The sequence below is a fragment of the Oenanthe melanoleuca genome, linkage group LGE22, assembly GCF_029582105.1.
Source record: "Oenanthe melanoleuca isolate GR-GAL-2019-014 linkage group LGE22, OMel1.0, whole genome shotgun sequence".
NCBI classification, from domain to species: Eukaryota; Metazoa; Chordata; class Aves; order Passeriformes; family Muscicapidae; genus Oenanthe; species Oenanthe melanoleuca.
Window position 1 is genome coordinate 1,266,911 of NC_079363.1, and position 18,583 is coordinate 1,285,493.

General features: G+C 48.6%; 1 protein-coding gene across 4 annotated transcripts in view; it reads left to right on the top strand.

Moving 5' to 3' along the window:
* Positions 1-18,583, top strand: part of DIP2B (disco interacting protein 2 homolog B) — a 63,128-nt gene that overhangs the window by 31,907 nt on the left and 12,638 nt on the right. Inside the window, exons 5-27 of one of the 4 annotated variants that reach the window (XM_056514932.1) lie at positions 1,343-1,555; positions 3,715-3,858; positions 4,368-4,487; positions 4,983-5,180; positions 6,212-6,303; positions 6,657-6,767; positions 7,884-8,007; positions 8,460-8,569; positions 9,160-9,262; positions 10,145-10,209; positions 10,627-10,720; positions 11,307-11,426; positions 12,803-12,917; positions 13,431-13,570; positions 13,747-13,883; positions 14,167-14,247; positions 14,355-14,482; positions 15,123-15,237; positions 16,210-16,411; positions 16,728-16,837; positions 16,950-17,030; positions 17,552-17,675; positions 18,018-18,139. In XM_056514932.1, the coding sequence (XP_056370907.1) occupies positions 1,343-1,555; positions 3,715-3,858; positions 4,368-4,487; positions 4,983-5,180; positions 6,212-6,303; positions 6,657-6,767; positions 7,884-8,007; positions 8,460-8,569; positions 9,160-9,262; positions 10,145-10,209; positions 10,627-10,720; positions 11,307-11,426; positions 12,803-12,917; positions 13,431-13,570; positions 13,747-13,883; positions 14,167-14,247; positions 14,355-14,482; positions 15,123-15,237; positions 16,210-16,411; positions 16,728-16,837; positions 16,950-17,030; positions 17,552-17,675; positions 18,018-18,139 (2,849 nt within the window). The remainder of the gene's footprint in view (positions 1-1,342; positions 1,556-3,714; positions 3,859-4,367; positions 4,488-4,982; positions 5,181-6,211; positions 6,304-6,656; positions 6,768-7,883; positions 8,008-8,459; positions 8,570-9,159; positions 9,263-10,144; positions 10,210-10,626; positions 10,721-11,306; positions 11,427-12,802; positions 12,918-13,430; positions 13,571-13,746; positions 13,884-14,166; positions 14,248-14,354; positions 14,483-15,122; positions 15,238-16,209; positions 16,412-16,727; positions 16,838-16,949; positions 17,031-17,551; positions 17,676-18,017; positions 18,140-18,583) is intronic. The other 3 variants (XM_056514933.1, XM_056514934.1, XM_056514935.1) reach the window with 3 other exon arrangements.

Consider the following 18,583-nt stretch of genomic DNA (forward strand, 5'->3'; position numbering starts at 1 on the left):
ACTGAAGCCACTTCTTCCCTCACACCTATTTCTGATGGATAATTCTCATCCTGATTTCATTAATGTTTATTGCTCAGCACACAAGAGGAGGGTTTGCAGCAATGTTTGCTCCTCAGGGGGGTCTGGTGGGATTGCCCAACTTGCAGGACTTCTCTCACCCCTGCCATGTGGAATCCCTGGATGCCTGGTGTCTGTCAGATACATGTGCAGCAGAGATCAGTAACCCTCTGTTTTCCAGCAGCTGGATGCACTGACTGACAAATGAGTCCGTGTGGTTTTGGCAGTGACTCTGTGTTGTGTCCCATTGTGCAGAAGCATCGCAGCCATTTGGATTGACAGAGTCATCCGAATGTTATGAATCCACATCTCCTGGTGAATTCATAGCTCTGAAACTGCTCTGCTGGGCCATGTCACTCCTCCTCCTCCTCCTCCCTTCCTGTTCTATCACACTTCCTTTTTCCCTTCCCTTCTCTGGGGGGCTGATGCATGTTCCTGGTGTCTGCTTGGGTCTCAGCTCTGTGCTCACTTGTCCAGGACTGCAGCACATCCTGTGCTGGGGGAGTCACACCAATCGAGGTCAGCACTTCCAGCATGGCTGGAGTCAGTCCTTTTCCTCAGCTGATAACTCTGTTCCACTCTGGCAAGTGAATAGAACATGATTTAATAGTTTGATTTACCACTGGAGTGCAGGCAGAAAATCACTTTGAAGAACACCTAAATTTTAGGCCAAAGCCACCTGTATGTTTGTATTTAGCTCTGTACAACTCAACATCTCAAGAGCTGAGTGCTTGCTTCGTGGTAATTAAATAATTAGTTCACAATTTTGGGACAGCAGAGGTATCTGTGCTCTGAGGCACACAGGAAGCAGTTCCTTGCTGTAGATTTGTTTTGTTTTGGGGTTGGGCTTTCTGTTTGTTTTCTGCAATTGAAAGGGCCCATTTAGAGCCTCAGACAAAAGCGTTTTCTGCTGTGGCCTTGGCACAGTTGTTTCCTGCATTTTCTTTGTTCCTGGGACTTTGCAGTTTGAAAACCACCCTGACCCTCACTTTCCACTTCAGAATGACCAGAGTTAGGCAAAACAGCACCTGGTATTATGGAATGTGAATGGAGGAGTAATGAGAGTTGAGTTCTAGGCTTGGAGCCCCCAGGGGAAGGATGTTGTGCGAGGAGGTGACTCAAACAGGGGTGAGTGTGTTCCCACTGACAATCCTGCTGCTTGAACCTCAGCCCGTGGAAAACACATCTCCCTTGTGCAAGCCTGTTGATATGTGATTGGAAAGAGCATGTTCAGTGCCATGTGCTTTTCCCTAAGCAGCTAGATTTTCTTTCTGCTTCCACACAGACACGTCTTCCGCCTCCGAGGACGAGGGCTCGCTCAGGCGCCAGGCTGCTCTCTCTGCTGCATTGCACCAGAGCTTACAGAATGCTGAGTCTTGGATCAACCGATCTGTTCAGGGGTCATCCACATCCTCATCAGCATCCTCTACACTTTCCCATGGAGAAGGCAAAGGGACCAGTGGGTCACTAGCTGATGTTTTTGCCAATACTCGAATAGGTAGGAGCTGGCTACCAACAGAGCGATTGCTTCGAGTCCAGGCTGGGTTGATGAAGCAGAAGGGAAACTTGCAGCAAGAGTGTAGCTGGTGTTGGTGGAACTTGCTAGGATTGGTTGGAGTTGCACCATCATGGAGAATTTCAGAAGGTTGAGGTTGGTTGTAAAAGGGAGAGGAAGACTCCAGGGACAGTGTGGACAGAGCAGGAGGCACAAATCTCTGTGTCCTGTGTTGCTTTTCTGTCTCCAGCTCTTGGGAGCTCCCCTGGGCACAGAGCTGCCCAGTGCAAGTGGCATTTTCATCTGTGTCCTGTGAGTCCCTCAGGGCTGTCTGTGCCTGTGGAGTGGGGAAATGCTGTGTTTAACATCCTCATTTTGCTCTGAGCCCTGATGGTTTATTGTTTGTGTTAGATCAGGGAAGGAAAGGAACCCAATCCAGCTGTATGTGTGAACAAATGATCCTGTCATTAAAAACCAGGGTTAGAGGAGGAAAGCTTTAGCCCAGCTCTTCCATGACTGGCTGAGGAATAACCAGAGCATCCAGGTACTGAGGAGATGGAGCCAAATCTACAGATCTGGATACCCCAGGCTCAGTTTTCTGAGGCTCTGAGGTGCTCCTTGCTGCTGATGCTTCTGTATGAAATGGCCAAGTTTGTTTTTGCTCTGTGTATGTTTGTCCTTTTTATCTGCTGGTGAGGAAATTCCTGCACCATAGGACATTGTCTGTATTTCATGTGCTCTCTGCTTCTGCTTAACTGGGCTGGGGCAAGCAGTGCATAGAAGTGCTGGTGGTTTTATCTTTCACTTATTTATCTTTTTATTGCTGTTATTTTTTTGTTTGTTTATTTGCTGGGATGCAAATTGTTTCCTGAAATGGAAAACTGAGGAGATTGCCCATAAAATGTAGTCAATATAATTAATGTCACTGAAGCAGGGAGGTTGTTTTTAATTGGAGCATGCAGAAAGCCACATTACCTTTTGCAGTGAATTAAAGGTAACACAGCTTTTTACATCCCAAATATCTACTGCCTGATCTAATTAGTGTCTTATGCAAAATAGAAGCTTTGAATCTTTGTGAGAATTTTATTTGCCACGTTCATCTCGTGTTAACACCTGGTTTAAATGAGTAGAGCTCTCACATACACAGTTCTGTACATCTCTCTCTTGAGAGCAGTAAAAAGTCCTGCAGATGTTTGGGTTGTACAAATCCACGTCCTTTCCAGTGATTTTAGAAGTTCAGTGCATGAGAAATGTTCCTTGCCATTGTGTCTCCAAAGGGATGCAGAAATGGGTTATTTTTTTTGATAGAAAAAGGGAAATCAGCACAGAATCAATCACAAAACCCTGTCAGTGGGAATTATTTGGGATTTCTCTTCAGACTATCTGTAAAACCCAACCCATAGTTTCAAACTGTTGGGTTTTCCCTTTGTAAGCAACAGTTAAGCCAGAATAGAATATTCTTGCCCTATCAGATGATTGAACCTGGTTGTGTAAAGAAACCCCACATAAGCAAAACTCCCTTGTTTAGGAGACATTGACAGGAGAATTCCTGCAGGACGCAGTTGCAGCCTTGGCTGAAAGGCAGGACAGTGCCTTGCAACTTGAAGCACAAGTAAGACCCAGCTCACAGGATTTATTGGATTTATTCTGGAGCTGCTGGACAAGCTCTGTAACCACCCAGCTGGAAGGGATTGAAACCCAACACAATTTTTGCTGATCTGCTTTGGTCAGATTCCCACGTGGTTTGTTTTCAAAAGCCCTCACTCACAAAAAAGCTAAATAATAGAATTCTAGCAAGAGAGATCAGTGCATAGGTGAGGGAGGGATTTGTTCTGGACTTTGGACATTTCAGAGCTCATGTGGATCTCAAACTTTTAAAAAAATGTATTTATTTTTCTTACAGTACTGAAAGTCAAGAGATTGAGCTTCAAGGTTAGAAACCAAGAACAGGAATTCTGCTTTGCTGAAGCACTTTCCTGACATGGACACAACCTTGTTTGGTTTTTGGTTTGCAGAACAGATGCTGTGCCTCAGTGTGTTTAGCATTAATGAGGGTTCCATCCACCCAGCCCACCCAATCCTTAGGATTATTGATGGCAGGTGACACTTTGCTCATTGGGGGATAATAAAAGGTGTATTTAGCAGCTTTCTTCTTTTTCTAGAAAGTTTCTCAGTCCCCCCAGATGTCACAGCAACTACCTCCACCCCCTCAGCACGGCCAGCAGCCATCGACCTCCCTCCCTCTGGAATTGTCAAGGGGATGCACAAGGGATCCAACCGCTCCAGCCTCATGGACACTGCAGATGGTATGAAACCCTGGGGGCCCAGGAGTGCAGCAGAGCTCAGAGAGACCAACAATCCCACAATTCCTTCTCCCAGCTCTGGTTTGTCTCCTTGGAGTGATGGCAAAATCAGAATGGTTTTGGTGTCAGCGCGAAGGTGTTTCTGCTGTGCTGCGGTTGGGGGGAATTTCTTCATGGACAGGATGGTCAGGGTTCCACTCAGTTTATTGGAGCTGCCCAGGGAGGTTTGGAGTCCCAAATCCCTGGAGGTGGTCAGGGAATGACTCTCCCAAATCCTGGATGAGGTCAGGGAATGATTCTCCCACATCCTGCAGGTAGCCAGGGAATGACTCTCCCAAATCTCTGGATGTGGCCAGGGAATGATTCTCCCAATCCCAGCAGGTGGCCAGGGAATGACTCTCCCAAATCCTGGATGTGGCCAGGGAATGAATCTCCCAAATCCCTGGAAGTCCCCAGGGAATGACTCTCCCAATCCTGGATGTGACACTCAATGCTCTGGTTTCTCTCTCCAGGTGTTCCTGTGAGCAGCAGAGTCTCCACAAAAATTCAACAGTTGCTGAACACCTTGAAAAGACCTAAAAGGCCACCCCTGAAAGAATTCTTTGTGGATGATTTTGAGGAAATTGTGGAAGGTAACAGCACAAAAAATGTTTTTATGCACATTTGTTAGAATTGGATACTCAGGGAGCTGAGTTTGTGTTTCACAATTTGCATTAGCCCCCATGAAGTCTGACACAAAATCAGTTAATTTAATAATTCACTGTTCTGCTGAGCTTTAAGGATCTCCTCAGCACTAAACTTCTTTAAAAAATATTTAAATAGATTATGTGAGAGATACTGCAATAGATAATGGAAATATTCTTGGATTATATGAGAGATATTGTAATAGACAATGGAAATATTCTTGGATTATGTGAGAGATATTGTATTAGATAATGGAAATATTCTTTGATTATAGGAGAGATATTGCAATAGATAATAGAAATATTCTTGGATTATGTGAGAGATATTGTATTAGATAATGGAAATATTTTTGGATTATGGGAGATATTGCAATAGATAATGGGAATATTCTTGGATTATGGGAGATACTGCCATAGATAATGGAAATTTCTTGAATTTTTCAGTTCCCCAGCCTGACCCGAACCAGCCCAAGCCCGAGGGCCGCCAGATGACCCCGGTGAAGGGGGAGCCCCTGGGGGTGGTTTGTAACTGGCCTCCTGCCCTGGAAGCTGCTCTGCAGCGCTGGGGAACCACTCAGGCCAAGTGTCCCTGCCTGACAGCCCTGGATGTGACAGGAAAGCCAGTTTATACCCTCACCTATGGTGAGTCAAACCAGATTGTATCTCACCTGAGTTAAACCAGGTTATACCCTCACCTATGGTGAGTCAAACCAGTTTATACCCTCACTGTGGTGAGTTCAACTAGTTTAATACCATCACCTATGGTGAGTTAAATCAGTTTATATCCTCACTAAGTTAAACCAGGTTATACCCTCACCTATGGTGAGTCAAACCAGTTTATACCCTCACTAAGTTAAACCAGGTTATACCTTCACCTATGGTGAGTCAAACCAGTTTATACCCTCACTGTGGTGAGTTCAACTAGTTTAATACCATCACCTATGGTGAGTTAAATCAGTTTATATCCTCACTAAGTTAAACCAGGTTATACCCTCACCTATGGTGAGTCAAACCAGTTTATACCCTCACTAAGTTAAACCAGGTTATACCCTCACCTATGGTGAGTCAAACCAGTTTATACCCTCACTGTGGTGAGTTCAACTAGTTTAATACCATCACCTATGGTGAGTTAAATCAGTTTATATCCTCACCTAAGTTAAACCAGTTTAAACCCTCACCTATGGTGAGTTAAACCAGTTAAACCCTCACCTGTGGCAAGTTAAACAAGAGCAAGAGCTCAGTACAAGAGCCCAGCTGTGGCTCCACCCAAGATGGACTCCAAGTCACAAATTTTCACACTTCTGTAAGTTTTGGTCCATTTCCATATTGGGGTTAATTGTCCAACTCCAGCTCCAGGTTATGAAGATCCCAGATTCTCTCCTCAGTTCTGTTGTTTGCACTTTTTGGGGCTGAAGCTGCAGTGATGTCCTTGTTTCTGGGGCTGGAAAAGGATTGTTTTGTCTAATTAAACTGTGAGGAGAACCTGCTAACACTTTATATAAAGTTCAGAGTTATTTACTAATGCAGAACAGAATCTGGAAAATATGAAAGCTAAACCTTGGGGCATCAGCAGACAGAGCAGTGTAATTTAGGTGGTAAAACCAGCCAAGGTGTGAGCTGTTCTCTTGTGCTACTCAATGCAGAGCTCTGCAAGTCTCTGTTCTCTCTTGCAGGAAAGCTGTGGAGCAGAAGTCTCAAGCTGGCCTACACCCTGCTGAATAAACTGGGCACCAAAAACGAGCCTGTCTTAAAACCTGGAGACAGGGTAATGACTTGGGGACTCAGAGTAAATGACTTCACTCTCCCCCTGGAGTAGAACAAAGGGTTTGTTGGGTGGAGCTTAGCACAGACATCAGAGTGAGACTCTAACCCCAGGGACTAAAGCAATTCCTGCCTGGGACAGAAATTGGGGTGATTTTACAGAAATCCTGTCTTTTCTGTGAGCAGCTTCTTGTCTCTGGGCTTTGAAATCCATCTGAGGAAATGCAGGGTTTGATCTCTGGGTCTTGGCTCTGTGTGAACCTCCAGGCACATTCTGGGGGAGGAAGAGTGAAATAACACTGAGTTTTCTGAGTTTTAGTCTCTCTGGGTGTGAATTTTGCATTTTGTGGGTTGCAGGTGGCCCTTGTGTACCCCAACAATGACCCTGTGATGTTCATGGTGGCATTTTATGGCTGTCTGCTGGCAGAAGTGATCCCAGTGCCTATAGAGGTACCTCTTACCAGAAAGGTAACGTTGATGGAACTTGGAGGAGTGGTTGGGATGGAAAGCAAGGCAGCGTTTCACAGCCTCTGTGCCCACAAGGACCTTTGGGAGCCCGAAATGGCATTTTAAAAATGGAAAAATATATTGACCAGAGAGCTGTGCTGAGCAGCTGGAGATGGTCAATTCTCCTAAATGATGCAGTCTTCACTTCCTTATTGCAAATAATTTATACAGAACAGATTATAGTATGGATCTGCCCCCTGATTGATGGGAGGGAGCTCAATCCAACCTTGCTGAGAGCTCTGCCAGGCTCTGGAGATTGAAGTTCCTGAAGACTTCAAGGCACTTTTTGTAAATTATTTGCTCAACAAAGTGTTTTCTTTACCCTCACCAGAATTTTTTGGCACTGTTGCCATATTCCTGCCAAGTCAAGAACTGTGTGAAACTCTAGGATTTCATAAGAGGAAACAAAAACAAGAGGCTCATCCAAACATTGTGACAGTGAGCTGGGAGCACTCAGGGACTCCCAGAGCTTTGATTTCATTCTCTGCACTGTGACACACTGCTATAGCAACCAGATGCAAAATTAAAACTTCTCCAGTATTTGCCCAATCAAGTTTCTGACTGAGCCTCCTCATTTTGTCATTGTGCAACAGAAATTGGCTCCAAGGGATGCAGAGGTCTTGTTATTCCAGTGTAATTACATGTTTTGCTTTTTTTGGTTCCTCTTTGCAGCATCTGGGTTGCCATTAATGCTGTGGATGGGGTGTGCTCCATGCTGGAGCAAATTTTTTTTCCCCCAGATTTCACATCCAGTGCATTTTAATCTTGCCAGTTCAATATTTCAGGGGGTCAGTCACAGGATGTTTGAGTTGGAAGGGGCCTTAGGGACCATCCAGTTCCATCCTTTGCCATGGGCAGGGACACCTTCCACCAGCCCAAGCTGCTCCAGTTGTGATTTTGTGATTATTTTGTGATTATTTTGTGATTTTGTGAGTGTGTGTGGGGATGGGTTGTTCTCTTCTTTTCCTTGCCAATCCTTCCCCCGGTCCCCAAAGCTTTATCAAACCTTGGATTTTGCTAAGGGAAAGCTGATTTTTGCCATTTTGAGCAGGAGTGACTTTTCCCCTCTCCCCTCAGGATGCTGGTGGGCAGCAGATTGGTTTCCTGCTGGGGAGCTGTGGCATTGCTCTGGCCCTCACCACTGAAGTGTGTCTGAAAGGGCTCCCAAAAACCCAGAATGGAGAAATTGTGCAGTTTAAAGGTGAGCTGGTTACAGATTGCCTTTTGATTGTGCTTTTGCTGCAGCTGAACCATCTGAGAGGAGCTGTCAGGACTCTGGGGCGCAAAGGGGCAGTTCCTGATCCCATCCCCAAAATGTTGCAGGGTTTGTGTTTGTGTGAGATGGACCCATGGAGGTCACAAGGAGCCTCCTGCCAAGGCAGGGCTGTGCTCAGCTCTCTTCAGTGCCATTTGGCAGCTTCCAGGGCACTTTTATTCCCAGGCTTTATTTAGGAATGCTGCAGGGATCTTCCTGAGGAGAGGAAGTTCCTTGTTACCCACTGTTGAGAAGCAAGATGAACCTTCTGGCTGGTAGCTGGAATTTTGCTTGTGTGACTGAACCTGGACAAATGATGGGGTTTAGTGTATTCTTGCAGAGTAGAAATCCCTCAGTAAATAAACTGATATTAATGTGCTGTTTAATTTTGGCTCCAGGTTGGCCCAGACTCAAATGGGTTGTGACAGATTCAAAATATCTCTCCAAATCTCCCAAGGATTGGCAGCCCAACATCTCAGCAGCAGGAACTGAGCCAGCATATATTGAGGTAAGTGGTGAATGGGGAATAGAGAATTCCTTCTGTGAGGTGAATTTAATGTTCTGAGCACCAGAGACAGAATAGTTCCACCTCACTCCCTTAAAATTCCCACTTTGCTGCCACTGAAACAAATCTTGGACATCCTGCTGTGAAGCTCATTTTAGCTTTGTATCCCTCTGTGGCCTTGAGCACTGCTTGGAATAAGTTGGAGAATTGTTTTTGTTCTAAAAAGTGAGGGATGGAGACAGCTGAGCTCTGAGGTGGGGCTTGAGGCAGCAGCAGTTTGAATTCTCTGCTCTTGCTGCTGATGCTGATTCTGGAAATGCCAGAAGGTGATTGTGGGGCTTGCAGTGGTTTAAGTGCTGGTTCAGCCAGCCTGAAATCACAGATTGGCTTCTCAGTTTGCTCCAGGAGCAGGAAGGGATGTCCTGAGCAGCAGTGCTAGTGGAATAAACACAAATACATTCAATTTGTCACCCATCTCCATGGAGATTTCCCATGTGTGCCACCACAATAACCATCAGCTTTAGGGAAAACTTTGTTTTCCTGTGGATTCTGTGGTTTAACTTCCTCCCCTGACTCTTTTCTCTCCTGTGCAGTACAAGACCAGCAAGGAGGGCAGTGTCATGGGTGTCACTGTGTCCAGGGTGGCCATGCTGGCTCACTGCCAGGCCCTGTCCCAGGCCTGCAACTACTCTGAAGGTGGGTGAGGGCACCCAACATCCCAGCAGGGAAGGGTTAACATTGTTTTGAGTGGTTGTTACTTCAAAAAATAAATAAAATTTAAAAATACAGATTAATTCTCCCTCCCAGAAGTGAAAATTAGCTGTGATGTTTTTGCATCCAAAACTGCCCTGATGAAGAGGAATAAAAAGTGGGATTTTTATGGCTGTGAAGTTACTGAAACTATTGTGGTGAAGCAAAAGAGGAGGAAATGAATTAAATGAAAGAAGTGAAATAAATGAAAAATGGAGAATTTTCCAAGCTTGAGTCCCTCTCACTGCACTGATAACCCATAGAAATGTCTTCCCAGACTTTCATTGCTGGTAGTGGAAATATCTAAAATATATTTGTTGTAGTAAATACCAAAACTTCTGGGGCTGGGACTGTTCTGGTCCTGTGAGGTTTTTGGGTAATCCAGAAATGGAGATTGGAAGGTGCTGGTGATATTCCAGAGGGTTTTGATTTATTCTGTAGGTTATGATTTATTCTGGTCTGCCTTGTAAATCAAATTCCTCCATCCATGAGTGAAATTATTTATAGAGCTTTAAAATGCAGAGTTTGCCTTTCAGAATCCCATCACTTCTGAGAGTCAGGGCTTGAATGATGTTCTCAGGCTCATCATCAACACCATCTCAGGATGATGTTCTCATCCATGATGAACCTCAGCCCCTTCAGGCTGCTCTGGGATTTCCTGGCAGCTTTCTGAGCATGTTCCTGTGCATGGCAGGGAGCTCTGATCTCTACCACAGGCCTTGTCTGACAGATCAGCTCTGACAGATCAGTGACAGCTTCATCCCTGAGCAGAGCCCAGCAGCAGTGAGGCACAGCTGTGCTGTGACAGCTTCACCTTTCTGTTCCCAGGTGAAACCATCGTCAATGTGTTGGATTTTAAGAAGGATGCAGGGCTGTGGCATGGCATTCTAACGGTGAGCTGAGCATTCCAGAGCTCTGTAATCAGAGATTCATGATTAGATGGGGAAATCTAGATTATTTTAAAATAAGGAAAAATTTCTTCTCTGTGAGGGTGGGGAGGCCCTGGCACAGGGTGCTCAGAGAAGCTGGGGCTGCCCCTGGATCCCTGGAAGTGTCCAAGGCCAGGCTTGGGACGGGGAAAGATGTCCCTCCCAACCCAAGCCATCCCAGAATTCCATGATTCTGTGATAAAAGTATCATTTGAGTCCTTTACCTGCTCAAAAAACCGTTTATCTCCCTGCCAGTTCCCAGAATCATCCTGACAAAACCTCTGTGAACTCATTGGTGGGGACTGAGGGTGACTCTGATTTCTGATAAATCAATGAAAGCTTTGTGATCCCTTTCCTAACAATCCTTGTGCTGCTTTTCAGAATGTGATGAACAAGCTGCACACTATCAGTGTGCCCTACTCTGTGATGAAAACCTGTCCTCTCTCCTGGGTGCAGAGGGTTCATGCCCACAAAGGTAACTCAGGAGGATCCCCAACTTCAGCTTGGAGCTCTCAGCATCCACCAGGGAGGGCAAATAAAATCTCAAATGCCTCAAATCCTTTTTGCTCTTCTATGACAAATCTGGAGGGCCAGGAGTTTCACTAATATCCATAGATAGTTGATTTTATTTTGTGGTTGTAGATATGATTTTCATATCAGGCAGGGCTGGAGCTCATGTCTAAGACTCTATGTGAGTTTTTAAAACCCCTTGCACTGGGAGCTTGCCCAAGGTTGGAACAGGAATGTGACAGCTTGGGGAGGGAGGGGACTTTGCCATTTCACAAAATCCTAATGCCCTGTGATGGTGGGGATGTTGTGACTTGGAGCCAGTTTGTTTTATGAAACGAGGAAGATGGTGGATCCTGGCCTCCCTGGGGGCTTTCAGGGGTGGTCATGGTTTATCCTTGGAGGAGGAGCTGTGATGGTGGCAGAGCCTGGCTCAGGTGGTGGCAGTGCCACAGCAGATGCCATTGTGGCTTTGCTGTAACCCTGTGATTTATCTGAAAATAGCTCTTGGAAGGCTTTGATTCCTGCTGAGGTGCTGTTTGTGCTGCTTGCAGCTAAGGTGGCTCTGGTGAAGTGTCGGGACTTGCACTGGGCCATGATGGCCCATCGGGACCAGAGGGACGTGAGCCTGAGCTCGCTGCGCATGCTGATCGTCACCGACGGGGCCAACCCCTGTGAGTGTCCTGGGGGGTCCCTGGGGGTGTCCCTGTCCCCTCCCAACCCCTGTGCGTGTCCTGGGGGGTCCCTGGGGGTGTCCCTGTCCCCTCCCAACCCCTGTGCGTGTCCTGGGGGGTCCCTGGGGGTGTCCCTGTCCCCTCCCAACCCCTGGGAGTGTCCTGGGGGGTCCCTGGGGGTGTCCCTGTCCCCTCCCAACCCCTGGGAGTGTCCTGGGGGGGTCCCTGGGGGTGTCCCTGTCCCCTCCCAACCCCTGGGAGTGTCCTGGGGGGTCCCTGGGGGTGTCCCTGTCCCCTCCCAACCCCTGTGAGTGTCCTGGGGGGTCCCTGGGGGTGTCCCTGTCCCCTCCCAACCCCTGGGAGTGTCCTGGGGGGTCCCTGGGGGTGTCCCTGTCCCCTCCCAACCCCTGGGAGTGTCCTGGGGGGTCCCTGGGGGTGTCCCTGTCCCCTCCCAACCCCTGGGAGTGTCCTGGGGTGTCGCTGGGAGTGTCCCTGTCCCCTGGGAGTGTCCCTGTCTCCTCCCAAACCCCTCCCAGCCCCTCCCAACCCCTGTGAGTGTCCCTGGGGTGTCCCTGTCACCTGGGCGTGTCCCTGTCCCTGGGAGTGTCCCCTGGGAGTGTCCCTGGGAGTGTTCCTGTCTCCTCCCAGTCCCTGGGGGTGTCCCCTGGGAGTGTCCCTGTCCCCTCCCAAACCCCTCCCAGCCCCTCCCAACCCCTGGGAGTGTCCCCTGGGAGTGTCCCTGTCCCCTGGGAGTGTCCCCTGGGAGTGTCCCCAGCTCCCTGGGAGTGTACCCTGTCCCTTCCTGCCCCCTCCCAGGGACCCAAACCCCCTGGGGTCAGTACAGCTCCCCTGGGAGTGTCCCCAACCCCAATCAGTACAGCTCCCCTGGGTCTCTGAGGAGCTCTGCTTTGGGGCAGAGCTCTGGTTCATGGTGTTTGAGCACAGGACAGGAGGTTTCCATGTTGCCATCCTTTGGGTTGTCAGCAAAAGGGGGATTTGGATGGGGGCAGTGTTTATGAAATCAGGGAATTGTTCAGGCTGGAAAAGACCTTTAAAGTCATTGAATCCAACCCTTAACCAATCACCATGTTCACCACTAAACCCTGTCCCCAAGTGCCACATCCACACATCTTTAAACCCCTCCAGGGGCTGTGATTCCACTGCTGCTCTGGGCAGAATCCAATATCAAATATCCACTCTGGGCTTGTTCCATCCTTTGAGTGAGGAGATTTTCCTTAATATCCAACCTAAACCTCCCCAGCACAACCTGAGGCTGTTTTCTCCTGTAGTTTCCCAAATTCTCCTCTGCACCCTTCCTTAGATGGGCATAAAATCAAAATCTGTGAAGTCCTAGTCCATCTTTTCTTTCTTCCTAGGGTCTGTTTCCTCCTGTGATGCCTTCCTGAGCTTGTTCCAGAGCCATGGGCTGAAACCAGAGGCGATTTGTCCCTGTGCCACCTCCCCCGAGGCGATGACCGTGGCGATCCGGAGGTAACAGATTGACTCACCCAGCCCGGCCTTTCTTCACACTTGGGTTGCTCAGAGTTGATTTAAGCCTGTAATAAACTCCTCTGACATTTACTGTGTGTGCTCAGGTACTCAAGTCACTGAGCTGTTACAGCTCCCTCCTGAGATGCAGGTGATTTCTGAGCTGTGTGACAGCTCAGCAGTGCCTGAGTGCTGCTGCTTTTCCTCCTGCTGATCTCCACAGCCTGGGAGCTGTTCTGGGTCTGAGATGAGATTTAGGATTCAGTGGACATTCTCATCCTCTGTTTCAGCCCTGCAGCCCTGGGGTTTGAGCTGGCACAGGAGCTGCAGGACACAATTCCACAATTCCTTAGGGAATGAAACGTGGCTCCTCTGGGTGGGGATCCCAGTTTGAAATTATTATACAAAGCAGAGACACTCAATACACTTATTTCCGTTGCTGTGCCATCTATAACTGAGTCTGACACCGAGCTGGGTGCCTGATTTGAGTGTTTTATTGATCTTATGTCCTCCCAGGCCTGGAGTCCCTGGGGCCCCTTTGCCAGGCAGAGCCATCCTGTCCATGAACGGGCTGAGTTTTGGGGTGATCCGGGTCAACACTGAAGATAAAAACTCTGCTCTCACTGTCCAGGATGTGGGGCACGTGATGCCAGGAGGTAAAAACAGGCATGAGATGTTTTTTGGGATGTTTTAGGAGCACAATGGGGTCAATGTTCTCTGCCATGTCAGTGTGGGAGAGGTGGGACAGTGCCAGACTTTGTCATTTCTGTCAGCATTAAATGTGTCAGTTCTAAGTTTGGAGCTGATTTTAACAGAGCCTGATTTGTCCTAGGCATGATGTGTATAGTGAAACCAGATGGGCCACCCCAGCTCTGTAAAACAGATGAGATTGGTGAGATCTGTGTGAGCTCCAGAGCAGGAGGAATGATGTACTATGGGCTGGCAGGGGTGACAAAGAACACTTTTGAGGTATGTCCAGCAGAATGCATCTTTCCTACCCCGTTTTCTGTGTGAAACTGGTGCTCTTGGGTTTATAACTGAAGTGTTAATTTTATTTTTTTTTTTTAATAAACACTGGAAAACTCCTTGCAGTATAGAGATACTCAGAATCCCCTCCTTAAACACCTGTACTGATGGTTCCCTCCCTTTCTCCTCTTCACATGTAATTTTTGAGGTGGTTTTTCTCCCTCTTTTGGGGAAGGTTTTTCTCTCTCTTGAGGCTGTTTTCTGCAATGCCCTCCCTGTGTTGCAGGTGATCCCTGTGAACTCCTCTGGCTCTCCAGTGGGGGAAGTGCCCTTCGTGCGCTCCGGCTTGCTGGGATTTGTTGGCCCTGTACGTGAGGCAGGCAGAGCTGCACTGCTCTGACCCTTCAGTGGGTTTTTTGGGGGAGGGAGGATGTGTGAGAAGAGCTCTCTGAGAGCTGCTTTCCTGTCTTGCAGGGCAGTTTGGTGTTTGTGGTTGGGAAGATGGACGGGCTGCTGACGGTGAGTGGGAGGAGGCACAACGCTGACGACATCGTGGCCACCGGGCTGGCAGTGGAGTCCATCAAAACAGTGTACAGAGGAAGGTCAGCACAAGAAACCTTGTCCCTCCCCATGGAATAAAGCAAAACAGAAGCTTTAGTCCTTTCTCTTTGTGTAGCTCAAATTTTGATTTAGTAATTGCCCTGATTCTGCCCAGCACAGATATTTTCCCCACTTTTCCCTGGCTTTTCATCAAGTCTGTGCTTCAGGGAAAGTAATCACACAACAACAAGTCAGGCACATGGAGAAATTAATTCTGTGTCTCTGCAGAGTTGCAGTTGTTAGCTGCTGGCTGGTGCAGCAAGGAAGAGTTTCATTAATGTCCAAAGATATTTGATATTTATTTAGTAGTGGTGGGTATAATTTTCTTGATCTTCAGGCATAGCTGGATCTCATATCTCCAATTCTTAGTGAGAGATTTTAAACCCTCATGTAGGTGCCTTTAAATCTCCTTTCATTTGTGCTTTGCCAGAAGTTGGAACAGGAATGTGACAGCAGGTTGGGAGAACTGTACCAGATGGAAATTTCATCAGAAAGTGGAATTAACCCCTTGAATACTTCCCAGTATTGACTCTGTTAATCGTTTGATGCTTTTTCCTCTTTTTATTTTAACAAGTTGTGTCTTTAATCTCTCCTTGGTTTCCAAGGAGTGAAACTGCAGAGTGGCTGTGCCCTTTTCCTTAGGATTGCAGTGTTCTCTGTGTCTGTGTTCTACGACGAGAGGATCGTGGTGGTGGCAGAGCAGAGGCCAGATGCCTCTGAGGAGGACAGCTTCCAGTGGATGAGCAGGGTGCTGCAGGTACAGCAGGGCAGGGAAATCCTGCTGCTTTGGGGCTGTGGGCAGAGCAGAGCATGGAGAGTGGAGAGAACCACAAGCTGTGCATCCCTCTTGGCACCAGGGCTTTGTGGGTGCCTCTGCTGGGTCCTGAGGGAGCTGGAGTGACAGGACAAGGGGAATGGTTTCACACTGAAAGAAGAGAAAGTTAAATTTTAAGCTAAAATTTTTAAGTTAAAAATTTAAGTTAAAATTTTTAAGTTAAAATTTAAGTTACATTTTGGGGAGAAACTCCTCAGTCAATCTGGGATTCCATGGGAGAACAGAGGGGATGTGCTAGTCTCCTCTCAGAACTGCAAAGCAGATCTGTGCTCAGGCTTTGCAGTTCTGCTTTTAGTCTGGATCATGTGGAGCTCAGAGCTTGGCTTTAAAGCCTCTCTTTTCTTTGGAGATGCATTTTCAGCAGGGACCAAGTGGGCAGGGAAAGTCCAGAGCAGCTGAATGAGTGTGGTCCTAAAAGAATGAGCAGCAGGTACTTCCTTTGAGGGCTGCATGTGTGTCATTCCAGGAATGGCATTCAGGGAGTGGAGTGTGCAGGCTGGGGTGGAAAATCAGGGAAGTACCTGGTGCTCTGAATAATGGATCAGATGCCTGAATGCTGAGGTGGGCAGGAGGGAACAGAGTGTGATGGTTCAGAGGAGACAGATGGATGCAGTCCCGAGATCACAGTCGTGTGATTCATCAGGCAGCCGTGGATATTTTGGGATTTTGGTCATGAAAGATTTAAAAATGGAATTGGTGTCTGGGAAATGGGCTGGAGAGGCAGGGATGTACCCAGCACTGCAGGGCTCAGAGGTGGCACAGAGGTGAAATGGGATGTCAGTGATTGACTCACTCTGGCCCCTCACAGGTGCAGGGGTTTCTCCTGCAGAGTGTCAGTGTCAGGCTGTGCCCAGCAGTGCCAGCTGTGCCAGTGACCCTCTCTCCTTTCTCTAGGCCATTGACAGCATTCACCAAGTGGGTGTTTACTGCCTTGCTCTGGTGCCAGCCAACACATTGCCAAAAACTCCTCTGGGAGGGATCCACATCTCCCAAACCAAGCAGCACTTTCTGGAGGGCTCTCTGCACCCCTGCAACATCCTCATGTGCCCACACACGTGTGTGACTAACTTGCCAAAGCCCAGGCAGAAACAGCCAGGTAACCTGAACCCCTTCTGTCTGGTGGTGTTGAACTGGGGCTCAGTGCCCCAGCCCCAGTGGTGTCCCAGTCCCTGTGCTGTGCTGGGACCAGTCCCTGTGCTGTGCCCCATGGCTGGGCTGTGCTCCAGGCCTCTCTTTGCATGTATTACTCAGGAATTTTGATTCCTACTTTGATCTCACTGATGAGCAGAGAGCAGCAGTGCCTGCTGAGCTCCATCAGTGAGGTTTCACTGCCAGGGGCTCTGGGATCCTGCACAGACTCTCTGCACCTTTGCTCTGCCCCTTTTTCCCAAAGTGTTGATGTCTCTCCACAGGTGTGGGCCCTGCCTCTGTGATGGTGGGGAACCTGGTTGCTGGGAAGAGAATTGCTCAAGCCTCTGGGAGAGATCTGGGTCAAATAGAGGACAATGATTTAGTTAAAAAGGTAAATCAGTGTTTGTGGCAGCTGGAGAATGGGAAGGAGTTTCCTCTCCTGGGTGCACAGTGGGAGGCACTGAAGGAGAAGCTGGTGCTGAATTCCTGCCTGTCTCTTCCAGCACCAGTTCCTGACAGAGGTTTTGCAGTGGAGAGCTCAAGCCACTCCTGACCACCCACTCTTCCTTTTATTGAATGCCAAGGTACACCAGTGCTGACTTGGTGGGTTTTAAGGTCCATGTGTTATCCAGTGCCAGTGAGAAACTCTTTAAAATCTTCTGCCCTCTGCAGTGCCTCTCTTTAGCCTCTGTATCAGATTTTGCCCATAGATTTATGACTTAAAACTTGACCTTTGACCCTCTAGGTCCCTTCAGCACGTGATTCTCATGGTTTGACACTTCATTTTAAAACTGAGCGTGTTTGTAGGTCCCACTGGTTCCTGTATCAGTTAATGGTGTGTCCCTTGGTGCCACCACCCCTATCAATGGTGTTGAGTATATTCTGGCAAGGTTCTGGTGCAAGAAGAGCAGAACTGACTCCCTGGAAGGTAGAATTTTCTAGAGCAGACCTAACTCCATCTCTGTAGTGGATGAGTGGCCAGCAGCCTTTAGGTAGAGATAACTCCTAGCTGTAGCTCCTGCTAGCCAGCAGCTTGGGTTTGTTTCACAGCAGCCACTTGGTGCTGTGCCAGCCCCTGGTTTGAGCATTTTTGCCTCCTTTCAAGGGAACCACTGTGTGCACAGCCACCTGCCTGCAGCTGCACAAAAAGGCTGAGAGGATTGCATCAGTGCTGTGTGACAAAGGCCATCTCAATGCAGGGGACAATGTGGTGCTTCTTTATCCTCCTGGTGAGTGACTCCCACTGGGGAAACAGCCTGGGCTTTCTCTGGGGTCTCACTGGGGTCTGGAAATACAGGAGGGGCACTCAGTGCTAGTGAGAGGTGCTCACTGGTGTGTCCTGCCTGACTTTGGAGTCAGCTGGCACTCAGGATGTTCTTTTCCTGGTTTTCTGTGTGCTTCCTTTCCTTTCCCCCATTCCCTATCCCAAACTTCCTCATCTTCCTCGTGCTGCCCCTGCTGCTGGGCTGCTGATTTTCCAGTGGGAATGTTTCCCTTGTCCCAGGGGAGGAGCAGCAGGGCCCTGCTGCCCAGGGTGTCTCCCCCAGTGTCCCCCTGTCGTGTCCCTGCAGGCATTGAGCTGATCACAGCCTTCTATGGCTGCCTGTACTCGGGCTGTGTCCCTGTCACCGTGCGCCCGCCCCACGCCCAGAGCCTGGTGGCCACACTGCCCACAGTGAGGATGATCGTGGAGGTGAGTGCAGGGGGCAGCTGCAGGGGTGTCACTGTCACAGGGACTGTGGGTGGGGCTGCAGGGGTGCCACAGGAGTCACACTGAGCACTGCTCCAGCCTCAGGCTGCAGGAGTGTCACAGGAGTCACACTGAGCACTGCTCCAGCCTCAGGCTGCAGGAGTGTCACAGGAGTCACACTGAGCACTGCTCCAACCTCAGCTAACTGAGCAGTGCTGCTCCAGGGGTGTCACAGGAGTCACACTGAGCACTGCTCCAGCCTCAGGCTGCAGGGATGTCCCTGTGTCACAGGGACTGTGGCTGGGACTCCAGGGGTGTCACAGGAGTCACACTGAGCACTGCTCCAGCCTCAGGCTGCAGGGATGTCCCTGTGTCACAGGGACTGTGGCTGGGACTCCAGGGGTGTCACAGGAGTCACACTGAGCACTGCTCCAGCCTCAGGCTCCA